General features: G+C 32.0%; 1 protein-coding gene across 2 annotated transcripts in view; it reads left to right on the top strand.

Moving 5' to 3' along the window:
• The window catches only part of NAALADL2 (N-acetylated alpha-linked acidic dipeptidase like 2), a 902,549-nt gene that overhangs the window by 721,269 nt on the left and 153,510 nt on the right, over positions 1-27,770 (top strand). For both annotated transcript variants that reach the window (XM_081070260.1, XM_081070261.1), the window contains exon 11: positions 21,330-21,425. In XM_081070260.1, coding sequence (XP_080926386.1) covers positions 21,330-21,425 — 96 coding nt within the window. The remainder of the gene's footprint in view (positions 1-21,329; positions 21,426-27,770) is intronic.

Here is a 27,770-nt window from a genome sequence, read left to right as displayed (position 1 = left end):
CTGAGCATGAGGAAAATTCTAACTTTAAGCCAAATGTGTTTCAGATGAGAGTTCCACAAAAACTTAGGCAATGTATTTTCTCAATTCAAGTGTTTTTATTTATAAAAGTAATGCACGCACCTTGTCGAGAAAATGGAAAACAAATAATAGTGTAAAGAGAAAAAAGTATAAAGAGAAAAAAGTCATCTATAATCCTATACCCATTGTTAGACTTTCTTACATTTTCTCAGATGTTTTCTCAGTATTTTACATGGATGTTGGTTTTATATATTTAAATTATAATTACAGATTCCCCTTCCGCTCTGATAAATTAAAGCATTTTGTTGTTGTTGAAAACTTTCTTCCACTCAGAATTTGAGAACGGATCACATTTGTGTACTCCCTAATAGATTCACATGTATAAGCCTAATAGAACCTCATCTCTATTTTAATATTGGTAAAGACAATAGAAATAGAGAGTTTTTAGAAATAGAGAGTTCAACACATTATTTACTAGTTTTTTTTTTATGTATTCCTCCCAAGAGTAAGTAAAAGTACTTTGAAATGCTATTAAATCAGGTAACAGCTGCTATATAGTTCAAATTTGTTATAAACTAGCATCTATGAAAACCTGTGATTATGTCTTTCTTCTCCATCACACCTCCAAAAGAGAAAAGAAGTTGACTCCCAATAATAGGGATTTTGTTAAAAGATGTCTTTCAAGGTCAATCTTATTCTAATTTAATTGTTCTAGAGGGGCCCCAGCCATCAGTGACTTTTTAATAACTTTCTGGATGATTCTAATGTGCAGATGGTATCAAGAAACAATGGTTAGAGTCAGAGGGAAAGAGTCTAAAATCTGAGAATTTTAGAATTTAGAGAAAGAGGCACCCAACAAAAATTGGAAATTAAAGTGCAATGATGTTAAGAACTTTACTAAGGTGACATGTCAGTGGCAAAGCCTGGATTAGAATCCTATCTTTATATCCCCATTGCTGACAAAATGTACAGTCTTTTACGTGTCATATTCTGCATAATATTAATAGGTTTTTTGTTGTTGTTTTTCATTTAACAGAAGCTAATACTTTGCAATTTCAGATTGTGGGCTACGGGCTAATTTATTAAATTTTATTTATATTAAAGTATTTTCCCTTTTAATCTTTTAAATAAGATATATTAGTTTCATTTTTTCCAAAATCTACATTTCATATATATGTAAATATATATGAATATATATGAATGTATATAATATATTATATATATGAAATATATTTTTGTATATACATTTATATATATTCATATATATAATATCATATATGTATAATATTTTTTTAATTCTGGGATATATAATTTATTGCAAGAAGTTTATTAGCAAAATAAGTCCCTTTCACAGTGCTTTATTTATTGAAAAGGAAATCCATTCTGTAAAGAGCCCCCTGTGCGGACACAAGTATTTTTGTTCTGCTTTTCTTTTTATCTTCTCTCCCAATGTTTCTCCTTCATGCTTGCACAGACTTTGGCATACCCCTCGAATGTAAAATGAGATAATCCTTTAAGGGTTTTTATAGCAGTTGTGTGAAATTTGTCTTTTAAATATGTCTTTTAAACACAGGTTTATTTAACAATATTACAGGTTTTATAATGGATTGAATTCATGGAAACTCTAATGATCTTTTATTTTTCCATCATAGATTAATAAATGTCTGTTCTATACAAATTGTAAATTACTTCCAGAGTGGCATCATAGTAAAAATAGCAAATATTAACATTTTGCCACTATGTCTAATTAGATATTGTTTATACCAGTGAATTTTATTATTTCTAAAATATTTACAAATCAAAACAAATGCTCTCATGTACCACTCTCCGCTGACATCGCCATAATACATACATACTGAAAGATAACCCTATTGACCTAAGCCCCATGGGATTTGTTTTCTCATGGTAGTGATGATTTTTGGTACTAAGATATTTTTCTGTGTTGAGCCAGTTTACCTTTGGACAGCAGTGCATGTTTTCAAGCTTACTAAGTAGGATAGAAATGAAGACCCAGAAAGGAAATATTTTCAGTGACAAGTCTATTAGCCCACATGGGGATTAAACCGTGGCTTTCCCCTCAACATCACAGTCCATCAGAGCTAGCAAGTAGTAGGAAAAAAAAGTATACAGTTTGGAACATTATGAACAGTGAAAAGTGTGGAAAAAAAGTTTCAAAGATGTTCATATAACTAAAGACCTCAATTTCAAAATCAGAATGATTCCAGTAAAAGGTGCATGGGGAAAGATAATCATTAAATAAAGTTAAAATATGACATTAACTTTATTAAAGAAATGGAATTCATTTATATGCTTACCTCTTTTATCTCTGTACTCAACACATAGGTCTAAGAGGTCTGACAATTAAGATCGTGAACTTCTCACCCTGCGCTTACATTGGCAGCACTGTACAAACAGCTCGGTGAGGTTTTATAGCCTTGGTATATCAGTGTCTCACAGCTGTGTTCGTGTTGATGTGTGGTGGTATGCTGCTGAGTGGTGTTCATTATTGTTGTTGCATGTTTTTGTGTCCTGTCGCGAGAATGTCTGAGCTTGAATTAGAACAATGAACAAACATTAAATTCCTTGTTAAACTTGACAAGAGTGGAAGTGAAATCAGGGATATTGTAGTACAAATTTATGGGGATAATGCCATGAAGAAAATGACACTGTACAAATGGATTAAACATTTTTTCTGAGGGGAGAGAATGCTTCACTGGTGAGGAGAGTCAGGGAGACCAGTAACAAGCAGAATTGATGAAAACATTGCAAAAATTGTCGAATTGTGCATCAAAATCATTGGCTGACTGAGAAGCATAGCAGACCAAGTAAACATTGATAGAGAAACAGATAGGAAAATCTTAACTGAAAATCTTGGCACGAGAAACCTGTGTGCAAAAATGGTCCCAAAGGAGCTTACTGATGAACAAAAGCAAAGAAGAGTGGAAGTTTACCAAGACCTTTTGGAGAGGTAAGACAATGTTTCAGGTGGTGTTACCATTGGTGATGAAGCATGGGTGTACCAACATGACCCTGAAACAAAGCACCAGAGTGCCCAATGGAAGTCAGCCAATTCTCCATGACCAACAATGTTCTGTCAGTCCAAATCAAGCATCAAAAGGATGTTGCTAACCTTTTTTTCATATCAGAGGGATTATTCATTATGAGTTTATACCAACCGAACAAACAGTTAACCAAGTTTGCTATTTGAAAGTGCTGAAAAGGCTGCATGAATAAGTTAGACAAAAATGACCTGAATTTTTTGCCAATAATTCATGGCTTTTGCATCACAATAATGCACCATTTCACACAACACTGTCTATGAGGGAGTTTTTAGCCAGTAAATAAATAACTGTATTGGAATACCCTCCCTACTCACCTGATCTGGCCCCCAATGACTTTTGTTCTTCACCCAAAGATAAAGGAAATGTTGAAAGAAAGACATTTTGATAACATTCAGGACATCAAGGGTAATACGATGACAGCTCTGAAGGCCATTCCAGAAAAATAATTCCACAACTGTTTTGAAGTGTGGACTAGGTGCTGGTGTCAGTACATAGCTTTCCAAGTGGAGTACTTCGAAGGTGATGGTAGTGATATTCAGCAATGAGGCATGTAGCACTTTTTCTAGGATGAGTTCACGAACTTAATTGGCAGACTGTGTATGGGTGTTTGTTACTGCTAAATGATTCTTCCACTTGAAGGAATACTGTTAACAATAAGTACATTGCTAGAGTTTATGTTTCTACTATCTCAGCCTTTTTCTTTCTTCCTTTTTCTTTCTTTCTTTTTTGCTTTTTTTTTTTTTCCTCATTAAAGTGTGTGAACTTAGCAATGGACAAAAGTGTAGATGTTGTACAGAACAGCTGAGAGAAAATTTATTTACACATTCCTTCACTCACCCACCTCCCTTTCTGCTGCAAGTCATTAGCCATTTTGTGTTTTGAATGACTAGTTGTGGTGGGCAGCTTAGAAGACTTACCTGATGATATGTAATGGCAGTATCATGACTGGAGTAACTGTTGTTCCTGCAGTGAGGGCCTTAGATGTCCCACTAACTAGTTCTCTTTTTAATGGGCGAATTGTCACCTTCCTTATGCTACCATTTTTTTCCGATATAAAAAGAGAGATTTACCTCTTTTCTAATTTATTCTCCAGTTCTGAAATATGTACACAAAGATTAAGATAGGCAGCTGAAAAATGATTTCTAAAAATTTTTAATAAATTTACATTTGTTGAGATTTTATTATCATCCCTTTTACCATGTTAGGACATAACCATACATTATCATTATCCCATTTAATTTAAAATGAGAAAACAGAAGATCATCTAATGAAAGCAGATTTTTATCAGCTTTCCTACTTTCTTAATGAATTAAAAAGTGAGAGTTGTTCTACAAACAATATAAAATCTGATGCAATGTCATTATGGAAGATGGATAATTATATGGATAAAGACTAAAATAATCATTGATGAACTGGATTACATATTTTATACATTACTGAATAAAACTCTTAAAATAATGTTACTGCACTTGGTCTAACATAGGAAAAGAGCTTTTTTTTGTACAAAGTAATCTATGAGGACTTTCTATAAATAAATTTTATCTTCACATTGTGTTGGTAATATTTTGTATTATTGAACTGTAATCATAAAAACATTTTGACAATTTTAAAATAAAATATGACTTCTTTCATAGTTGTTACTGCTTTGTGTAACTAGTATCTTTTCCAGCATATGCTCATAACAACTGTAAAAACAATACTTATTTTTCACTTTATAACCACACTGTGGCCAAGACATAATATATAAAATTGGTAAATATATATGGTCTTGAGTTTCTGTTGTATTTTTTAGAGTGAGTTTATATGCGCAAACTATTTTGGAAAAAAAAAAATCTTTCAAGTACTATAACCCATGATAAAATCATAGAACGTTAGAACTGAGATACCACTGAAACAATCTAATCAAACTTCCCCATTCCTTGTTTAAAACTTTAAAGATTTCTCCTGATTATCTTCAAAATAAAGTCCAAACCTCTTGCTGGTGTATTAAGATCCTGAACGACATCTCATTACTTTATTTCCTTGCCACTGGCCAAATTGAATATTTTAGTTTATTAACACCCAACTCAGAATATGCAGGCACAGAGCAAGGAGTTCTTTATGTCTGCTTTATAGCATGCCTTTTATTTTTCTTGAATTATGCTAACCTCCTTTCTTCCTGACTACACCTTATCATTCAGGATTAAATTTAGAAAGTATTTTACTCAGTATGCCTTCCCTGAATCCCCAAGTCTATCATTTGGGACTAGCATCTATGCATACCTCTGTTTTATCATTTACTTTATGTAAAGCTTATTTCTTTGCAAATGCATAAACAAACATGCACATATTTATATAACATATGTACATGTAAACTTTCTGTTACTGTATACACACACGTGTGCTTATGTCTTTCTCTCTAAATTGTGTGCTTAAGTAAATTTAATCTTCTCTTTATTTCTGTCTCCACACACAAACATGCACATACACATATTTATATATGTTTTTGTGTATTTATATCTTTGTGTCTCTTCTCTTGTTTGTCTGCTTCTCACTGTCAATTACTGTAGTCTTCTTTGTACATGGATGAGTAATAACATGTAGCAAAGTAACCATTTCTTTAACTGTTACAGATGAGGGAAGAAAGGATGGAAATATTTAAGACAACCACACGGGTGGCCATAATCGTTCACTCGCACATCTTAAGCCCTTGTCTTCCTGCTTATTAGTCTTAACAATATATTATTATCATTTGCTATTTTGATCTCTTAATCCTCAAATGATGCTTTAAAAAACTCTCTAAAATCGTCTGGACATTTTTGAGCAATAGAAAGGTCACCTTTTCCTCGCATTTAAGTAATCTTTGATCACATAATTCTGATAAAGATTCAAAGATATGAAGTTTAAATAAACAAGTATTTATTAATATATCTAAAATCATAATAAGCACAGGGGATACAGTTTTATAAAATCCACTAATATAAAAATAGTGTTAGCATTTGTTGAGCAGTTGCTATGTGCCGATTACCATTCTGTTTTGCTTGTTGTGTTATCTCATTTAATTATACCAAATAACAACATATAACTATTAACATAAGTATTATTAAAATATATCATTAGTAGATAAATATAATAGTAATACACAGTGATAATCTTAGTGTATTATATTAAGATTCCAATGATACACGTAAGAAACTGAGTGTCAGAGATCTAAAGTGTCTGTTTAAAGTCACCACAGTAAATATCAGAGTCAGAATTCAAATGTAGACCCAAAATCCCTACTTAACCTAGTGGACCATACCACCTATATTGAAAGATTGATGAGAATTACTTCTACTCTTCAGATTTGATTAGTCTATCAAATCACAATGGAATAACTTTATAATTGTAGAGTGTGACATGGTAATCTTGGTTAGAACTCTTCCCCAAAGGAAAGTAATAGATAACCTTAAATGGAGTTAAATTTGAGCATCCAGTGTTCCTAAAAATACCCTATGAATGTGAAATTTGTTAAAGCACAGATATATATAACTTGAAAGAGATAGAGCCATTTCTAAAATGTTGGTCATAAATTTAAAAAAATACAGTTTTTCTATTTTCCCCTTTTTTTTCAGTTTGCATCACCCTTCAGTTGATTCATAAATCAGTTAATTAGCATTGAGTGACCTGAGGGCAGTGTGAAATTGGGTTCAAATTAAACAGAAAAGGAAGCAATTTGTATTAAGTCTGAAAGTTTAATGTTCAATCAAAGTTTAATCAGAAGTGACCCATTGTTTGAAAGGTAGAACATCAATGTCTTTTTACTTTCACTGTCTTTAAATGAAGATGCAGGAAAATCGAGATAACTGATTATGCTCACATGAAAATTAAGAAAAGATGATATCAGAAATCAGCTAAAGCATATTTTTAATATTTTTAATTCACAAAGGAAGTTGTCTATTTTGTGTTGGAGGTTGGATAATTTTTTGAAGTGGAGCTTAGTATAGTTTTTAGAGACTTTTATGAAGAGACAAATATAACCATACATGTTTTATACACCAAGGCTCTTTTCTTTAATGCCTATTTATTCAATTAACTGGGACTTTTGCTTTAGTGAATTGCAGAATTAATAGGATGTCTTTATTGATTTCCAAATGAATAAATTGAATGAATGATTAAAATGAATACATTTAGCTAAATGAAACCAGTGCCCCAAACAAAAGATATTCCTAAGTCATTTCCATTCCTTTAAAATAAATCTACCCGTGCTCCCTGGAATACACAGGGAAATAAAGACTTTTGTTTAGCTTTTAGTAAGTAGTAACAGGAAAAGAAATACAAAATTTTCCCTTGGATATATGACTGTATTAATGTAAAGTTATTTATATTTTTTTAAATGAAATATCAGTGGGGTAGGCCAAAAGAAAGGAAATGGGGAGGAAAATTGAGGGCTTTAAACAACCCATCATTTACAGAATTGTGCTCCTCTGCTTTCTCCACAATTTTACCTACATTAGGTTTAATATTTGACAAACACAAAAAGATTTAAAAATAATAATCAGAGTAATACAATGGATGGTAAAATTTCAGATAGGTTAATGTTCCAGGTTTAATTCCCATACGTGTTTTCGCCAAGATTATGAAACATGAGGTCATAACTATAAAGGAAATAAAGGAAGTCCCTCCCTATTTCTAGCAAAAGGACTTGGAAGGACTACAACATCTCTCCCAGGATTTGAATAATGTACATGTTTCTTATTAACCTGATGTTTAGATTTGTTTGCCCTTAACTGTAAGACCTTTAAATACCTCATTTCTTTCACAGTTGATTAAATACAGCCCTGAGAAAAACACTGACTGTTCCACAGAAAGCTTTTCAGGAGGCTAACAGGCTCTGACCGCAAAGAAATGTCATTGCTAAATTGACTTGAGACCTAACTAGAAAGATAATGTTTTACTAAAGACCATATTAAATATTGGATTCCTCATTATTGAGAAAACTTCTTTCCTTTCAAGATCTGAGAGTACTCGTTTGTTTGTTTGTTTTTTTCTTTTTCTACCTTGCAAATTTATTTGTATAAATCCTGCATTCTCAGTGACATATTGAATGCTAACTACGTTACCATCAATGCCATTGGGTAACCTACTTCCACAGGTCGCCCATATGCACTGCTAGAGGTGAATCAGTTATACCTGAAATATGTTAGTACAGTTGGAAAAGAACTGCTGCTCTGAGCTCCATAAGTCTCTATCCCTTGCCCATTGCAGCTCCTCCAGGACTCCAGCCCCACTGTGAAATAATTGATAATCACTTATTGGTGCATCTGATATTTAAGAGAATATCTATCTCCCAAAAGAAAGGAAGCAAGTTGAAAAGAAAAGAACACTCAGCTAACCATTATTTAAATTTCATATGAAAATGGAGATAGCATCTCTATTGCCTAACTCAGTTAGTATAAAGATTCAACGTATTTTGGGGAGCTTTAGTTTCATATATTCTGTTCTAAAAAGTAAAAAATGATGAATAGTGCATGGATTTCAACTACTAAAGAAGAGATGAATTTCTAGACCAAGAGAAGTTCAGGGCAAGCAAAGATTTTTAATTACAATATTATATACAGTTGTGTATTTTGTTTATATATGAAAAGTATATGAGGTAAACATGGATTTCATTTTTTCTAACCTGCAAAGATTCTCAAAAATGTATAAGTCAATACAATATTACAATTTATAAGCAGTATGTTATAGACAGTTTATTTTATAATGGTTAAGAGCACAGATACTTTCTGGGTTCATTTCATAGTTTTACTGCTTGGGCAAGAAACTTAAAACTATCTGTGTCTCAGTTTCTTTACCTATAAAGTGAGATAGTAATATTATCTACTTCATATGTTTTTTAATGAGGATTATTTGACTGAATACCTGCAGTGTGCTTTATTAGCATTAGATATTATTCATAATACATAAAATAGTTTTTCAATATATATTACAGAACACAGGGATTGATATAATCCCCTGTACTTTAGGGTATAAATTTCTATAGATATTTACTTTGGAGAAAATCTATATATAGATATGCTTTTGCTTATACTGATTCTCAAGGGGAGTGTACTATCCCCAGATCTCTTCCTAATACTTTACCCACACAGAGTAGGCATGCCAGAATCTCTGAAAGAGTCTTAAAATATTTAATATTTATTTTAAGTTGTACTTGGTTAAATATGTTTAGGAACTCTGGCTTAAATTATAAAACATATTTTATAAGTATATTATATTTAAGTGTTGGGATTGTTATGACCTTCTACTAAGTAGTATTTAGCATCTATATTCAAAATTCTCTTACACCTTCTACCAATCGAAAAATCTGTATTATCTTGCGATTTTGCTGTGTAGTTATTACTTCTGTAGAAAAGTGTTTCAGGTAAGTAATTTAATTATTTTTATTATTTCAAAGTTGTTAATGTGCCTACTAACCTTCTTAGGCTGTGTATTGTTGCAGTACAGTCACACACGACTTAACAACAGGGATATGTTCTGAGAAATATGCCAATAGGCAATTCCACTTTGTGGACATCATAGAGTGCACCTACTCAAACTCAGGCGCTATTGCCCATTTCATACCTAAGCTCCGGGGTATAGCCTCCTGCTCCTAGGATGCAAGTCTGTACAGCATGTTACTGTACAAATCGATACCAGATTAAATCAAGCTTGAGAAAATCTTGCAATCGAGAGATGAGGGAAACAGGTGATGTATGAGGCCGCTGCCCGCTTAACGTAGCATACTGTTTTACAGCAAACTTTTTTTTTGTAAGTAGAAAGAGTATACTCTAAAACAATAATAAAATGTATAGTAAACACATAGCTAGCAACATAGTTGTTCATTGTCATTGTAAAATAGTATGTACTGTGTATCTAATTGTATGTGCTATACTGTTACGTGACTGACAGCTCAGTAAATTTGTTCAGAACTGCATCACCACAAACACACAAACAGTACATTTGCTATGATGTTGGGACAGCTATGATATCACTAGGAATTTTATAGTTCCATTATAATGTTATGGGACCACCATCATATATCTGGTCCATCCATCTTTGAATGAAACCTTATGTGGCACATGACTGTAATAGAATTGTATAATTGGATATAGTGTTGTAAATGTAAGCATATGCGTAAGATTCAGCTGACCAAAACTGAAATTTCAGCTCTGACACAAGGTATGCAACAATGGAAAACTTGAATACAGTGAAAATAATCAATCTTTTTATCTCTAAAACTGGAACAATGAAAGAACCTAAAGGATTTAGTCAATGTTTCTCAGATGTTAAATTTTTTGAGGACACATGACATGAAACATAAAATAAAAATGCTAAGACTGACATAGAGTGCCAACTTTAAATTGACCATGTAAGTTAAGACAAAACAAAAAACAAAAACTGCTATTTCAACTCATTTCATAAAATAAAACATTTTAATATTAAAACACAGTTGAAAGAACACAATTTTATACAAAATTACAGCTCTTTAATTGGAATTATTTAATTTTATGGAAAAAGTTAACTTTCTGCAATATTATTTGTTTCATTTTGTTGTGGGCTAGATTACAGCACCACTTTATGGATTGACTTTTAAAGATCAAGAGATTAAATGAGAGTGGGTGAGTCATATGCTTAGATTAAAACACTGCAAATGAGTAAATGTGTTTCCTTAGGTAAATTTCTTCATCCTTCTGATCTTTAGTTTCCTTCATCTGCAAATCAAGGATAATACCTTTGTGACATATTAGCTATATGGATTAACAGTTCTGGACATTATTGTAAAAGTTTTACATATATTAATTTATTAAATCCTTACAATAATTTTATGAGTGGTAAAATTATTGTACTAATTTTGCAGATGAGAAAGCTGAGGCACAGGAATTTAGGTAACTAGTCAGATACCAAGTATTTAATAAATATTGTTAAACGTTCAATAATATTTATAAATCGTATGTATTCATTATATATAAATATTATAGGATTCATTATCATTATTTGTTATAGACAAATATGTATTGTATATTTATTGTATAAATAGTATATCTTTCTATATAATATAAATGCATTTCTGTTTTAATATAAGTAATATTGTATATTCAAATATATACACATTCAATTAATATTGGTATTTTAAAATTAACTATTATTGTATTTATTTAATGTTTATACATTTATTATATTTACTTATGTTAATTAATAAGAACATTACTATAATTTTTACTATTGTTAAAGCACCTAGTAGCAATCTGTTTTTATTATCTATATTTATTTACATTATCCAGAATGCAAATATGAGATTTCTTGAGCCGAGATCAAAGTTATTATTTACAGCAATAACCTCATTGGTTCCTTACATTCATTTTCTTCTACTTATGGTGTGAGGCAGTAAGAGCCAGGCAGACAGACCTGTATGCTGTAACAAAGTAAAGGAATCCTGAAAATAGGACTCTGAGAGTTTATACACCCATCGGTCCCCTCCCCTTCTAAGAAAGGGGAGAAACACAATTTCCCTAAGGTAAACAAGTTCTTGAAAAAAGAAGGGGAAGGTCTGGTATTCTTATCCTTTGGATTTCAATGGTTATATATGTTATGTAATGTTCAGAATCTGGTATAATGTTATGTTTCCAGGGTTATGGGTTTAATGCCTCTTTCAAATAAACACATACCTCCAGAGAGATAAATCTCTCCAGGTTTCTATAACTATATATTCAGTCATTATATAACTTCAAAGGTGATATTTAATACAAATTTGCTCAGAAAATCCCAACCATGCAGATATATATAAATATTCACTTCCTAGCGGTATAGTACACAGTAGACATTCAGTAAATGATACCTATACAAATCATTATTATTGAACTCACAATGCTAGATAGACTTTGTTTTAATTTTTTAATATTCCTCCTGCATACCAAAGCTTTCAGCTTTTATGTTCATTTGCAGTTTCAGGAGAATTAAATATGAGGATATTATGTATAATGCATTCATTTTATAAATACTTGAAATTTTCTGATATTATTTAGTAATTAACACTTGTTAAATTTATAAAATGTTACTCTTTGAGATTATCTATATTTACTTCCCTTTCCTGTGGGTACTAAGAAGGACTTCATTGATTTCATTAATAAAAGCCACATATATATTATACTCATTTAGCTTAATTTGGAAAAGTGTAGAAACCAGAAATGGAACCGAAAAAATTTGTCTATGGCTCTGTTTACTCAACAACTACCACAAAACAAATCATCAATCAGTGATTTATGTGCAAATCTTTATCATGGATTTTTAAACCATAAAACAATCCTTATTTCTGGGTTCTCAATTCTATTCCATTGGTCTATGTGTCTGTTTTTCTGCCAATACCATGCTGTTTTGATTATTGTAGCCCTGTAGTACAAGCTAAAGTCAGGGAGTGTGATACCTCCAGTATTGTTCTTTTTTCTTAAGATTGCTTTGGCTATTTGGGGTCTTTTGTTGTTCCAAACAAATCTGATAAATATGGACAGATAATTTTTGACAAAGAAGCTAAAAACATACAATGGAGGAAAGACAGCCTCTTCAATAAATGTTGCTGGGATAATTGGATAGCCGCATGCAAAAGAATGAAACTGGACTGTTATCTGTCCCCATGTACCAACATTAATTCAAAATGGATCAAAGACTTAAGCATAAGACCTGACACAATAAACTGCATGGAAGAAAACATAGGTATTAAACTTATGGACCTTGGGTTCAAAGAGCATTTTATGAATTTGACTCCTAAGGCAAGGGAAGTAAAAGCTAAAATAAACGAATGGGACTATATTAAACTTAAAAGCTTCTGCACAGCAAAAGAAACCATCGACAAAATAAAGAAGCAACCAACTGAATGGGAGAAGATTTTTGCAAACAGTGCCTCTGATAAGGGGCTAATATCCAAAATATACAAGGAACTCATGCAACTCAACAACAAATAACCAAAAAACCCAATTGAAAAATTGGGCAGAGGATCTGAAGAGACGTTTCTCCAAAGAGGACATACAAATGGCAAATAGACATATGAAAAAATGCTCAACATCACTAATCATCAGAGAAACGCAAATAAAAACCACAATGAGATATCACCTCACCCCAGTCAGAAAGACTATCATCAGCAAGACAGATAGTAACAAGTGTTGGAGAGGCTGTGGAGAAAAAGGAACCCTCATACACTGTTGGTGGGAATGCAGACTGGTGCAGCTGCTATGGAAGGCAGTGTGGAGGTTCCTCAAAAAATTACAAATAGAATTACCATATGACCCAGCAATCACTCTCCTGGGTATCTACCAAAAAAATCTGAAGACATTTATACATAAAGACACGAGTGCTCCAATGTTCATTGCAGCTTTGTTTACAGTGGCCAAGACATGGAAGCAACCAAAATGTCCTTCGATAGATGAATGGATAAAGAAGTTGTGGTATATATACACAATGGAATACTATTCGGCGGTAAGAAAAGATGATATAGGAACATGTGTTACAACATAGATGGATCTTGAGAGTATAATGCTAAGTGAAATAAGTCAGACAGACAAAGCAGAGAACCATATGATTTCACTGATATGTGGTATATAACCAAAATCAACAAAAGAACAACACAAACAAATGAGAAACAAAAACTCATAGACACAGAGAATAGTTTGGTGGTTACCAGAGGGTAAGGGGGTGGGGGTGGGAGATGAGGGTAAGGGGGATCAAATATATGGTGATGGAAGGAGAACTGATTCTGGGTGGTGAACACACAATGGGGTTTATAGATGATGTAATACAGAATTGTACACCTGAGGTCTATATAATTTTACTAACAAATGTCACCCCAATAAATTAAAAAAACAACAACATCCTTATTGTATTCAGTTTAGTTTCACAAGCTTGAACACTTATTATTTTTGTCTTGCTATTTTGATCGTGTCCTGTGTGTTATCTAGGACTGACTGCCAGTCTCTTTTGATCTGAGCATTTGAGATGCAGGTTTATGAAATGTCAGTAGCAGCAGATTAGAGATGAAGATCTGAATTCTCATCCAGGTTATACCACTTACTAGCAGAATCTAGTCATTCAATGTCTCTGAATCTTAGTCTATTCATCCATAAAGTGAGGGTAATAATAACACCACTTTACTGGTCTTAAATAGTCATGGATGTTCTAAAGTAATGTATGTTAGTTAAAGCAATATAGAAAACTTTAAAACATTGAATAAATTTGTAAAGGAACTTACCAAAACTCACACTAAAGGAAGGACAAGAAAAATCTCTACGGAATGATAATAATGTCCCTTATCTAGGAAGATTGTTTTCCTTTAAGATATGATTTATACACAATAAAGTACACAAATCTTAAGATAAGTAGATTTTGACAATTGAATACCAAAGCAAATACTTTCCCAAACTAGAAAACACCTTTAATTTGTAGCTAATCCACAACTACGTAATTAGAACAACTTTGTGTGTGCATGTGTATGTGCGTACACACGCACCTCAAGTAAATGTTCTTTTACAAATGGAAAATCCTTCAATTTTGTAGTTAATTTTTAAAAAGAAAGCAAGAACCAAGTCTGAATTGTAATTGAAATCTTGATGTCTGTTGTTAGAAACAACCTTTCTAGGCTTTACTATAGAATATCCTTTGAAGATATGGGGATTGCATAGTATTGAATGATGGACCCCCAAAAGATATGTCCCCTGGAACTTGTAAATGTGACCATATGTGGAAAAAGGGTCTGTGCAGCTGTAATTAAAGTATGGGTTTGACATAAAACCATCCTGGAATACCTGGGTAGATCCTAAATTTAATAACAGAAGACACGGAAGACGAGGGCATGCAAAAACAGAGGCAGAGGTATGAGTCATGTAGCACAATCCAGAAATGCTTGAAGCCACTAGAAGTTGGACGAGGTGAGGAATGAGTCTCCCTTTGAGTCTCAGGGAATAAACATTGTGTGCACAACTATGTAGCGAAGGCATGTGCAGAATGTTTTTGACTAGTTCAATGCCCACGAAGCCTACATAAACTACATATTTTAGACTTGGCTGAGTTATGATCCATTTATTTTCCCCAAATTTTCCTGTATTTTAAAATTATTTTTGTTTTAAAACTTCTGGATGCTTTGTCTCACATTACAACTGTATCTATTACCCGTCATATCTAACACACAAACTTTTCCTTGATTCTTTCATTTTTCAGCAAGTGTTCAGTTTTTCTAACTTTTCATCACAATCTTGATCTCTAGACAGAATAATATAGTTCATAACTGACATTTCACTTCTCCTCACCCCCTTAACTGATTACATTCTGTCTCTTGTGCTCACGAATCCACAAAAACCCCTCGGACAAAAAGATACCAGGAATCTCTGAAATACTATTTCCAATGGGTAGTTTTCATTTTAGTGTGTTTCTTTACATTTTTTGAAGCATGTATTACTCATTCCCAGATATTCTCTACCTTTTTGACTCCCATGAAACCACACTCACATGGTTCTCTGTACGTTTCTCTGATGCTCCCATCTATAATGTATTTATGGGTTTTGTTTTGATACTTCTACTCCTTAAATAGCAGTGCCACTTAGAGAGCTTTCTGTCCCTCTGAGAGTTGTATTACCTACAATACACTTCTAAGTCTACATATGGCTCCCTTCACATTTTACCTACCATCTACATGCTTCTCAAATCATCGTTATACCTCCAGCCCAGAATTAGGTCTTCAACCTAATCAGTCTTGAACAATATAGACACTCATCTTCTGGGAAGACTTCATGCAAATGTCCCACAAACACCTCACCTCAAATATTTAAAGCTTAATTTATTTTCTGTCCTAAACCTTCATGAGTTTCTACATTTCCTAAGTTAATGAAATGTGTATCCACTCAGTTTATCAAATCTAGAAATAGTTGCAATCTTGACTGCTTTTTAAGACTTTCGCATCCAATTAATTATTAATGTTGTCTCAAACATTTATCAAACTCATCTCCTCCTATCTACTTTTTTTCCCAAAAAATAAGACCTAGTCGGACAATCAACTCTAATGCGTCTTTTGGAGCAAAAATTAATATAAGAACCAGTCTTATTTTACTATTATATAAGATCAGGTAGAATGTAATGTAACATAATTACATTACAGGTATAATATAATGTAATGTAATATAATATAATATAATATAATATAATATAATATAATATAATACCAGGTCTTATATTAAATTTTGTTCCAAAAGACGCATTAGAGCTGATTGTCCAGCTAGGTCTTATTTTCAGGAAAACAGGGATTTCTACTACCACAGTACTGGTTTAAGCTCTCACTCTTTCTTACTGTATTATTGCAATAGCCTTCTGTCTAAACATTCTGTTTCTCATGATGTCTCTTTTAAATTTATCCCCGCATATGTGTCAGTGTATGCTATCCTAATACATACTTGAAAGTATCACTTGCTCTATTCAAAACCCCCTAAGGTCTTCCTGTCATCTACAACAGTGGTTTTCAAACTTTGTTTTAATAGTTGTAGATTTTAAAAGAGAAATAACACATAGAATTCAGTGTACAAATACATGTTTCTAGCAATTTAAATTGTAAAAGTATAGCTCTTGGTTACAAAGAAAAACAATTCCAGGAAAGTGTGATAAAAATCAAACACCATCCAGTATTAGTGTAGTCCTTTCCTCCTTACTGAGCATTTTACATGTTTTGTTTCTTTGCTTGATCCTGACATGAACTCTCTAAAGTGAGAAGGACATTGATATTTGTACTTCAACTTTATGGATGATGATACTAAGACAAAGAGTTGAATGACCTCCTCAAGGTTGTCTGACAATTTTAGACTATATTAATAACAAAATGATCCCAAGTCTTAAAAGGTTCAGAACATAATGAGAAAAACAGAAATATAACAAAAATGTTGTCTAATAAATTATGACCCAAAGTAAATATAAAGTGATACAGAAACATTGACAAGAGAACAATAAACTAATGAGTTGTTGAGGATAAAGGAAAGTAATTATAGAAAGAAGACTGGTAAACAGATGGAGGAAGAACATTCCAGACAGCAGACAAAATGGCAAAAATAAAGGCACAGAGATAGTAAAAGTATGTACAGATTCAGAGTTTAGTGAATAGCCTTCTATGACATTAGCAGAAGCTAGATGGAAATGGTTTAAATGACTTTGTGAGAAAGAAATAACTGTTTAAAGGAAAAAGAGATAATACAGGTTAGGACTTGTTTGTGAAATGCCATACTAAGGAGGTTGGACTTTGGTCTATAGATAGGAACAATTGGGTGAAGGTAATAAGTAATTGGACTAGGACAATGGATAAGAACTTGTAGAGAATTGTCTAAATATATAAATTAGAAGGAAATTGGCTAATACAGTTCTGTGGGACTCAAGATGAGAGACATTGGAGTCAAGAATGGCCTAAGATACCACTTTTGGGCAAAATATAGGTATTATGTTATTATTCAAGTTAAGAAATGAAGGTAACAAGGGGGATATATGATCAAGATTTGGAATATAAGCTGATGTATCTGGAGGATCTCATAGACAAACAGAAATGATGAACAAAAAACATGGATCAAGGCTCGAAATAAATATTTGGGAACAATCAATATGAAGTTGGTAGTTAAGGCCAGAAAAGTAGATAAAACCACATAGAAAGCCCATGACTAGGAGAACAATGAGGATAGGCCATCTAGAAACTATAGGAAACTTCAAAAAGTAAAAGAGAAACCAGTTACAGGTAGAGAATAATACATAAATGAAGAAGCAGCTGAGTGAAATCATGGATATTAGGCAAAAAAAAACTTGAAAGAAGGAAGGCATGCTAAATACTGTTAAATTTTACGTGAAACACAAGTAAATTAGGTACTAGGGAGACAAAGTGAATTTTCAACTAGATCCTAAATAGACTTTTCTTATCAGTATGTCTTCTATAATAGTCTTACTGTACTCCAACTGGCAGACAAACAATATTATTTTTAATATCTTAATTTACTCAAGGATACTTGGTTTCAATCTATCAATGAATTGTTCTAAACCAAAGCACTTTCAATATGGTTAATGGTGCCTTACTTCCTGTTCTTCAGCTGCAGAGCGGAGCTATTACTAAGCAGCCATCACTCAGAGTAATGTAATAGCAGTAGAAACATTTACAAAGCATATATCCTTCTTTTTAATCTTTTCATTATTTTAAAGTCAGGATATATAAATACCTGTTTATGAATTATGATTCTTATATTTATGTATATATGAAAAAGAATGGTAGTGTATTAATAATGTTTGATATATTATGTGTCTAAGCCCCATTACAGTAAACTCCCTGAGATTAAGGACCATGTTGCATTTAGGGCATGCAGCACCTAGCATTTGGTAATTGTTAAATGGGTATTTTTTAACTGATTAAATAAACAAGGTACTAGAAACAAAGAATGACATGGCAAGAGAGAGCTAAAGGAATAAGAGAAAGAAGGGGATTACACTGGAGAATAAGGCACATATGGATAATTTAATATGCTCTGATACTGAATAATTGAAAGTTCAATAAAAACCTCATTAATTATAACTTCCAATTTATGTTCTTATGCGATCATTTGATTGGTGCAAAAGTAATTGCAGTGTTTGCAATTTTTAGCCCTTTAAACCACAATTATTTTTGCACCAACCTAATAATTTGAGGCTGGCTTACATTTTACCTTTGCGCTATTTATGAAGTTTTGATTTGCTAAGTAAACCAGCAAGATGAAATTATCCAAGGAGTTTCTTTCAAACTATTTGTGATGCAAACTTTTTAAGAACTTTAAGCTTAATTATTAACTAGAAATGAGCACCACGAATTATCCATGTCATACTTTACCTAAAGTCAATTCAAAGATATCTCCATTTGGAAAAACAAACCGATCTAAATGCAACCTGTGCACTGTTTCTCGTAGGATCATAAATACAGTATTTGGATTTCCTTTAGTTCAGCATCCTATGGTAGTCACCATCCTGTCACTACCACCCTAACCATCATCATTATGATACTTACTGTTTTTAACAACATCATCAATGCCATTACTATTGTGTCTCCTTTGTGGCAGACATTGGACAGCTCACAACATGTCTGTGAATTATGTTGTTCTCCAAATTTCTTAGATCTGGTAGCTAGTCCTTTGGAGATTAAGATGCTGAAGATGGCACAGTTATTAAGTGGCAAGACCAAAATTTGAACCTGTTTCTATGTTGACTGTCCAAAGTACTTCCAAAAAGCCCTGTTGCTAAACAAAATTAAGTTTTATTTAAAGACCTATTGCAGTAGGAAGAATACCACCTTGACCGAGTGTGTTAGTTTACTAGGCTTCCATAACAAAGCACACAGATTGAGAGATTTATGCAGTGGACATTTATTGTTTGGATGGTTTAAGGTGTCATCAAGGTCAGTTCCCTTTGAGGGCTATGCCAGGGAATCTGTTCCAACCTTCTTGACTAGTTTTTATGGTAAATCTTACAAAGTGAAGTACTGGTTTGGGCTGGACAGAGTTTCTGACAAATTAGTTTAGATTGCCAGACAACATGAGGAGAGGAATATAAAACAAGTTTTGGTAAATAAGCTGTTAACCTTGATAGGTTAGCTGTTGGTTGATTTACAGTCTTATCATCCAAAAGTGGGTATATGCCAGAGCAAACAGCTGGACCAAACAACTGAATTATTTTTGTTTGATTGCCGTATTGCTCAAAATAGGGGGTGAAGAGTATGCCTGATTACAGAACTGTTTAATATAGAGGGAATTGCAACTATGTTGGTGTCAGTTCTGATCTGTTTGACTTCAGAATCTATCAACTACATCATTTTACTTGCTTTTCCACCATCAGTGTATCTCAAAGTACTCTGTTCTGCTGTTGGATTGCTCTAATAAATAGTTCTGATAAAATTCAGCTTAAATCTGTTACCCTAGTGTGGTCATTGTTGGTGTAGACTGGGTTGAGTCTTTCCCATGTTAGCTTTCAGAAAGATTATATATCTATGTATTTATGTATGTTTGCATGTATATATGTATGTATATATGTATGTATCTGTCTATTAGTCAGCTGCATACATTCACATACACTATCTGAAGTTTTCTATTTTCTAGACAAATCATCCTAGTTCCTTCAGGTTTTCAAGTAAATGCTATACTTATGTGGTAAATAATAATCATTTCACGGAATGCTAATAATGCTGATACTTACAGAATATTGTTTTAGATTATGTCTTAGTCTATTAGGGCTGCTATAACAAAATATCACAGACTGAGTATTTTATACAAAACAGAAATTTATATCTCACAGTTCTAAAGGCTGGAAGTCCAAGATCCAGGTGCCAGCACGGTCAGGTGAGGGCCGTCTTCCAAGTTGCAGACTTCTTGTATCCTCACATGGAGGAAGGGGGTAGGGAGCTTTCTGGGGCCTCTTTTATAGGGGGCACTAATGAATCCACGAGGATGAAATTCTCATGACTTAATCACCTTCTTTTAAAGGCTCATCTCCTAATGTCATTCATTGGAGATTAGGATTTCAACGTATGAATTGGGGGTGGGGTGGTATAAATATTCCTACCACTGTAGATATAACATTATTAGCGTCCCATGTCTTCTTGCATCCTGAAATTTATCTACACTTGTCAGTACAAAATTCCTCATTCCAGTATCTTTCATTTCAACCATCCTAACTAAGGTTTTGATATAACATGATATAGCATGTTACCTTTGTATTAGTAGCATGAAAAGACGTGAGACTCTCCTAGCCAAAATATACCTTACTATTGTTTTGAAGTGAGTTTTGAAATTTTTAAAATACCACACACATTATGCCTAGGCTTTTCTAGTCGGCAATCATGTTTACGAAAAGCATTCCATTCTACTCGCCTTAAAACATGGATTTTGTTAAATAAAATAGAGATGAGGTTTCAGATATGGGTTTTATAGTCAAGGTATCTTACTCTATGTGTAAGTAATCATTAAAAAAAGGGTAGGGGATCAAGGAATTATCTCTTTTACATAAGAAAACATTATTTTATAAATACTACCAATAACTTCAAGAGTTATAGAATTCTACTCAATTTAATTTATAAATATAATGTAATTGATAATTAGATAAGTATAATGAAGTCCAACAATCATCGGAAACCTTAAAGCAATTTAGATCTTTTGAAATTTTAAAGAAAATCCAATAAGCACTTGAAAGACAAAATCAATGAAGAGTTTTAAATATTTCTATTCTGATTTTCCACAGGGTCCAAGTTTTCTATCTGAGGCTCTTTTCCCTAACCATGCAACGAAAATTGAAGAAATGGATCCCTTTTTCAGACTTCATGAAATCATTACCAAGGTAGGAGAGGAATGCATTCATGAGTGTGGGGAAAGTTGTGATCCCTTTTGTTGGTAGATGGAGGAAAGTAAAGTAACCAATTGAGGGAAATCTACATATGTTTATTTGTATACTATACTAGAAAGGATTTTAAGTATCTCCTACTATTTTACTGAACAGTAAAGATGATAAGCAATGCAATCAAGATCACATACCAGTAACTGAAGATCCGTATACAAAATCTATCCTTAATATAATAACTAGCTTTTTTATCTTAATCTGAAAGTAGATTTGCAGTATATTCTCAAGCATACCCCTTCATTTTTGATTAAGGGCAATACAAAATGAGCCTTTAATTTCTGTATCTTCAAAGTTTTATTTCAGTGTTTAAGTCACTTGGTTGTTTGAGTTAAAAAAAGAGCTCCTTTCTTTGATAAAAAATGTGACAGCATGCATAACAAATATTATTACTCTATGATTGTCATGCATATTTTTACTGTATATCTTTAGCTATAAGTTTATCATATGGAGGATATTAAATTCTACAATACAGAGCAAATAAATTTAATACCTGACGTCATATGAATTTTTACATTTACCAACTGTTGTTTAACCTTACATTTATCAAATATTTGCTTAACATGTCATGACCTGCCTTTTCAGGATAAAGTTTGTAGAGAATATTAGCATTTCAGACCATTTAAAATAATCTATGTTTATAAATGCTTACTTGAAATATTGAATCATTGTTAAATCTTAGAGAAATTTTACAAGGCTGGTTTTCTTCTTTAGACATAGGAAATGTAGTATAAGGAACTGAACTCAAAGAATGGCAATAGAATTAACTCAAAAGACAAAGACTAGAATCCTTGGTCTATCCCTGACATTTAAGAGCTGTGTGGCTTTTTTTCTGAACTTTTGAAATAAGTGGGGTTTGGACCACATTTTACTTAAAATCCCTTAAGCTCAAAATAGCTAAATTTTAACAACATTTATAACACTACTTTCTAATCTATTCCAACTCCTTGATTTAGTTTTCAATAGCTCCATCCTTTGATTTTCTTTTATTATTTGTATGTAGCAAGATAGAAGTGACTCTGGAAAATAACTCCTTGGTGTTCAAAATTTCAGTGGCATTTCTAATACTTGGAGAGATGATAGAGTGGTAGATAAATAAATAGGTAGATCTATATATCTATTTGAATGAATACATATATCTATATACATTTGGATAAATGTGTCTATATATAGGCTATATATATACATATATTATATATATATATATATATAATTATCCATAAATGGATATCTTTATATATATCCACTGGATATATATATATATAGCAAGAGATATCATTATATATATATATATAAATAGGTCTGAAAATAAGACCTACCCGGACCATCAGCTCTACTGCGTCTTTTGGAGCAAAAATTAATATAAGACCCAATATTATATTATATTATATTATATTATATTATATTATATTATATTATATTATATTATATTATATTATCAGATCTTAATATTATATTAAAATAAGACTGGGTCTTACATTAATTTTTGCTTCAAAAAATGCATTAGAGCTGATGGTCTGGCTAGGTCTTATTTTCTGGGAAACACAGTATATAATATATAGTTTAATATATATTATATATATATGTGTGTATATGTATAATATATATTAAATGGGTGTTGGAAGAATTCTATGTCTATGAAAAAATAAAACCTACTTAAGAGCAGGAGCCAGAGTTCAATGACATTTTTTATGACCACTTATAATTATCCAAAGTCGATTCTGTTATCCCAGTAATCATTGTACCTTTGATAACCACTCATGTTGCAGACAAAGGCCAAGGGAAAATATTGCGCTTCAGAGTTTAATCTTATTTCACCAAAAACAGAACTTTTGGAACCATAAAATAAGATATTTAATAGATACAGTGTTTTAAAGTCAAATTAAAATTGATCAAGAACAAAATAAACGTGTAAACATAGAGGGGTTGAATAGAGTATATATTAAGAAATATGGAGCATGAATTTCAGTTCTATCTTGACTACTAACTTGTTTCATTACTTAGTAGAAATTAATTTCATTTTCTACACCAAAAAGGAGTATACTCATAATGGCTTTCCTTACCAAGATTCTGTGAGATTGAAAAGATAATGTATACATTTTCTCTAGAAATGCAATATGTTTAATGGAGTATAATTGTTAACACAGTACAAAAGTACTAGTGCTAAAGTCTTCAAAGTAGGCGCTTACCTGCATTTTCTGAATTCTGTTTTCACTTTAAAGAAATTCTGTTTTCACTTTAAAGAAAAAAAAAAAAACTTAGACATGAAAGCATACAACTAAACCAATTAATTAAATGTTGAAAATATACTGATAAATTAGTGTGTACAATTGGAGCATACAATTTAATTTGTGAAGGGTTAAGGTCTTTTTGAGTATTTTGTTTCAATAAGAATAACTGTGGTATTATCACAGTGTATCACATATTTTGTACATTCCTGTGCCATAGCATTGTGATATTATGAAATAACACTGGACTCTGAATAACAAGACCCACCTAGGTATAAATTCTGTCACTGTCATTTAGTAAAAAATGTTATGAAATATGAAAGGCACTTTGTAAAATGACAAACCATAAATATTATTGGTATTACACCAGTACTAAAACATTTTCAATAAATCAGAAGTAATTGGTATTACACCAAAACTAAAATATTTCAATAAATTAGAATTACTTTTTTTTTATTTCTCCCAATAAAAGTTTGAAATGGATATACACCATCACACTATCATGCTATATTTTATTTTATCTAATTAAATATGTGCAATATATACATCTAATGTAAATGTTTATTCATGCAATGCAATCCATCATCCTTTCCAGGTTAGTAACTTTACGCTCTAGACCTTTTATTGTAGATCACAAATATGATTTACGTCAAATTAAATTGTAATTTCTAAGTATCCAAAAGTGAATAATTTATGAGTATAATTGGTACTTTTCTGAGTAAAAAATCAATCAATCAATCAATCAATCAATCAATCAATCAACCACACATACACGGAATGTGACCTGTGAGTCCTTTTCCTTTTAAATAGTTTTACAATGCAGTCTTATAGTTATTTAAGAGAATTTTTTCAAAGTTTAAAGTTATCTTGGCATTTGTCTTTTTGATATAAAGCAGAGAACCAAAGAAAGTAATGAATGAGACTCAATATTGATTTCAAAATGTGTAATTTATCATGGCTTCACTGTCAGCCAGGTACAATAGTATAAAGTTGCCAGAGGGCAACACATGCAGCATCAATGTTGGAGATGTTTCCTTATCCTCTATAGTTACCTTTAAAAATAGCATTTTTTTTTAATTATCATAAAAACCTAACTAATCCCTCCAAAATCTAAACATGAATAAAATACCAATATAAATCTTAACTGCTTAATCCTTTAATAAGCGAGAAAAAATCACGATGGATTTATGTTTTGAAATAGGCTTATTTCTCCTTCTCCACCTAGGAATTTTCTAGTTATGTTTTTAAATCTTCAACATTTACATCATAATTTGTTATTAATTATCTAAGCTTTCTGATATCCTACTATAAGCCAAGGATGAAGTAAAACACTTGAAATACAAACATAATTAATACACAGGAATAGGTAAACAGGTAACCAAATTATTTTAATGTAACGTACTACGAAGAGATGAGAGTAATATGGACAAGGTATGGGAGGGTAGAAGACGGAGCTTTTGTCTCTAACTAGGAGATGCTCAAAATTACTAGAGAGGTGACATTTGAGAAATTTAGGAAATTTCAACTTTATTTTAATGTCAATGAGTTGAAAATTCTTTGAGAATTCTTTAAAGAGAGAAGGCTATCGGTGGTAGTGTATAAGAAATGGTGATGTGTATTTTGAAAAACAAAAGACATGTTTCAGAGACATTTTTGAGATTAAATGGCAGGATATGTGGCTTCCTGGGTAAAGGACGTACAGCAGAGTGGAAAGTAAAGAATAATTTCAACAATTCTATCTTGAGCAAAGTTGATATTATTAAATTAACCAAATTAGGGGTTGGGAGAAAGTCACAATGAGTTCAACATTAGACATGTAGAACTCTGAATGCTATAGGACATCTAGGCAGATTTGTCAAAGCGACAGTTCGATACATGAGGTTGGATCTCAGAAAGAAGTAGGATCTAGAAATCTATTATCTGATATAGTAACTACTAGTCACAGGTGGATTTAAGTTAAATTAAAAAAGGAAATTAGAATTTAATTTCCTCAAACTTACTAGCCACAATTCCCATGCTTAGTGATAACATATGGCTCGTGACTACTACAGAGGAAAGCACAGAATATAGAACATTTTCATCATCACCGATTAGCAGATGATGTTACCCTGGCAACGTTCATTCAGAGGAGGGAGAACATAAAGGGAGAGGACAAAAGACCTGGGATAGAGTGGTTTATGTAATCTACAGGAAAAGATTATAAAAAGAAGAAAATGTTCAAAAGTTTATTTACTCCTTACACAGAATGTTTACTATTATAAATCAAAACAATAGAAAATAACAAATGTTTGCAAGGACATGGAGAAATTGAAACCCTTGTGCATCATTTGTTGGAATGCAAAATGGTACAGCGGCTATGGAAAAAAGTATGTAAAATCCTAAAAAAATATTAAAAATAGAATTACTATACAATAGACCAATTCCATTTCGGAGTATATACCCACAAAACAGGGATTTTGAAGAGATATTTGTACACCCAGGCTGATAGCGGCATTATTCAAATAGTTAAAATGTGGAAGCAACCTCACTGTTCATACATAGATGAATGGATAAGCAAAATGTGGTATATACATACAATGGAATATTGTTCAGCCTAAAAAAGGAAGGGGATTCTGACATATACTACAACATGAATGAAATTTGAGGCCTTCATTCTAAGTGAAATATGCCAATCACAAAAAGACAAATACTGTATGATTCCACATATGTCAGGTACTGAGAATAGTCAAAATCATGGAAACGGAAAATAGAATGGTAGTGTCAAGGGCTAGGGGAGGAAGAAATGGGGAGTTATTGCTTAATTGGCATAGAGATTTTATGTTGAAAGGTGAAAAGTGTAATGCAGATGGATGATGGTGAAGATTACACATAATGAATGTATTTAATACCACTGAACTGTACACTTAAAAATGGTTAAGATTACTAATTTTATATTAGGTATATTTTACCACAATTTGTTTTAATTGAAAAAAAGAAATATATTCACCCAAACAACTGCTCATTCACTATAAATTTGGAAACAGTTATTTCAAGTTTTTAAATCATTTTTCTCTTCATTTATGCCTGATCCTAGTTCTTTGCTACTCTATAAAAAGCTTCACATGGCTTGCTACCCACTCCTTTGTTCTACTTTTGATAGATACAATATCTAGTATTTATTTAATGTTTTTGGATTTAATATATTTTATTAGCATTTTCTTGTTAATTTTTTCCCCAATAAACGAAGACTTATAATTTGTATTTTAAGCAAAACAAAAGATTGTGGCTATGTTTTAGAAGAAAAGGGCTGCAAAATCAGATGTGAATATGGAGCTCTTGGGGTAGCAGAGGAAAGGTATTATTTACCATATAATTGGATTAACAGTACTATTCCTCTGGAATCCCAAGTGCTCTACATTGTGTTTTTTCATTTCTGAGTATGAATGGTGCATCCAGTAAAATAAAAAATACCTTATACATGTGCTACCATGGAAACCAGCAAATTACCTAATTCTGCTTTAGAGCTTTTTCAAGGAATGTCAGTTTTAGTCCTTTCATTGTTTTTTTTTCCTTTTTTCCCCTCATTTTAAGAATAAATTTTTTTGTTGGTTTTTTAATATTATAGGATATGCATATCTTTTTAACTAGTATTAATATAAGGTTTTAAAAATGCTGTTCTTAAATAGATATACATTTGTTTTCCTTTCCTTTCCAATTTCAAAATAGGGATTTTTTACTAAATTTATTTGGATATAACCATACACCAAAAAGAAAGTAGTAGGAATAATGTGGTATTTATTCCCATTATCTGTGCGGAGAAAGTGTCACAATGAGATTAAATTGCACAATAAGACAATATTTGTGTAAAGCCTAGAAATCAAGGCTAGTGATTCTTTTATAGTTCGTATTCTAGCAATGTAGTTATATCTGCCCTTACTTATAGCTATAAGTGTTAACTCAATTTTGCCATGGTATTAAAAAAAAACAAACAAACAAAAAAACACCTCCTAGTGGAGGTGTCTTCATGATGCAAAATATTTAATAATTCTAGTTTTTAACACTTTCGGTTAATATTAATTGC

The sequence above is a fragment of the Rhinolophus hipposideros genome, assembly GCF_964194185.1.
Source record: "Rhinolophus hipposideros genome assembly, chromosome: 2".
Taxonomy (NCBI): Eukaryota; Metazoa; Chordata; class Mammalia; order Chiroptera; family Rhinolophidae; genus Rhinolophus; species Rhinolophus hipposideros.
This window is presented reverse-complemented; position numbering and strand designations above follow the sequence as displayed.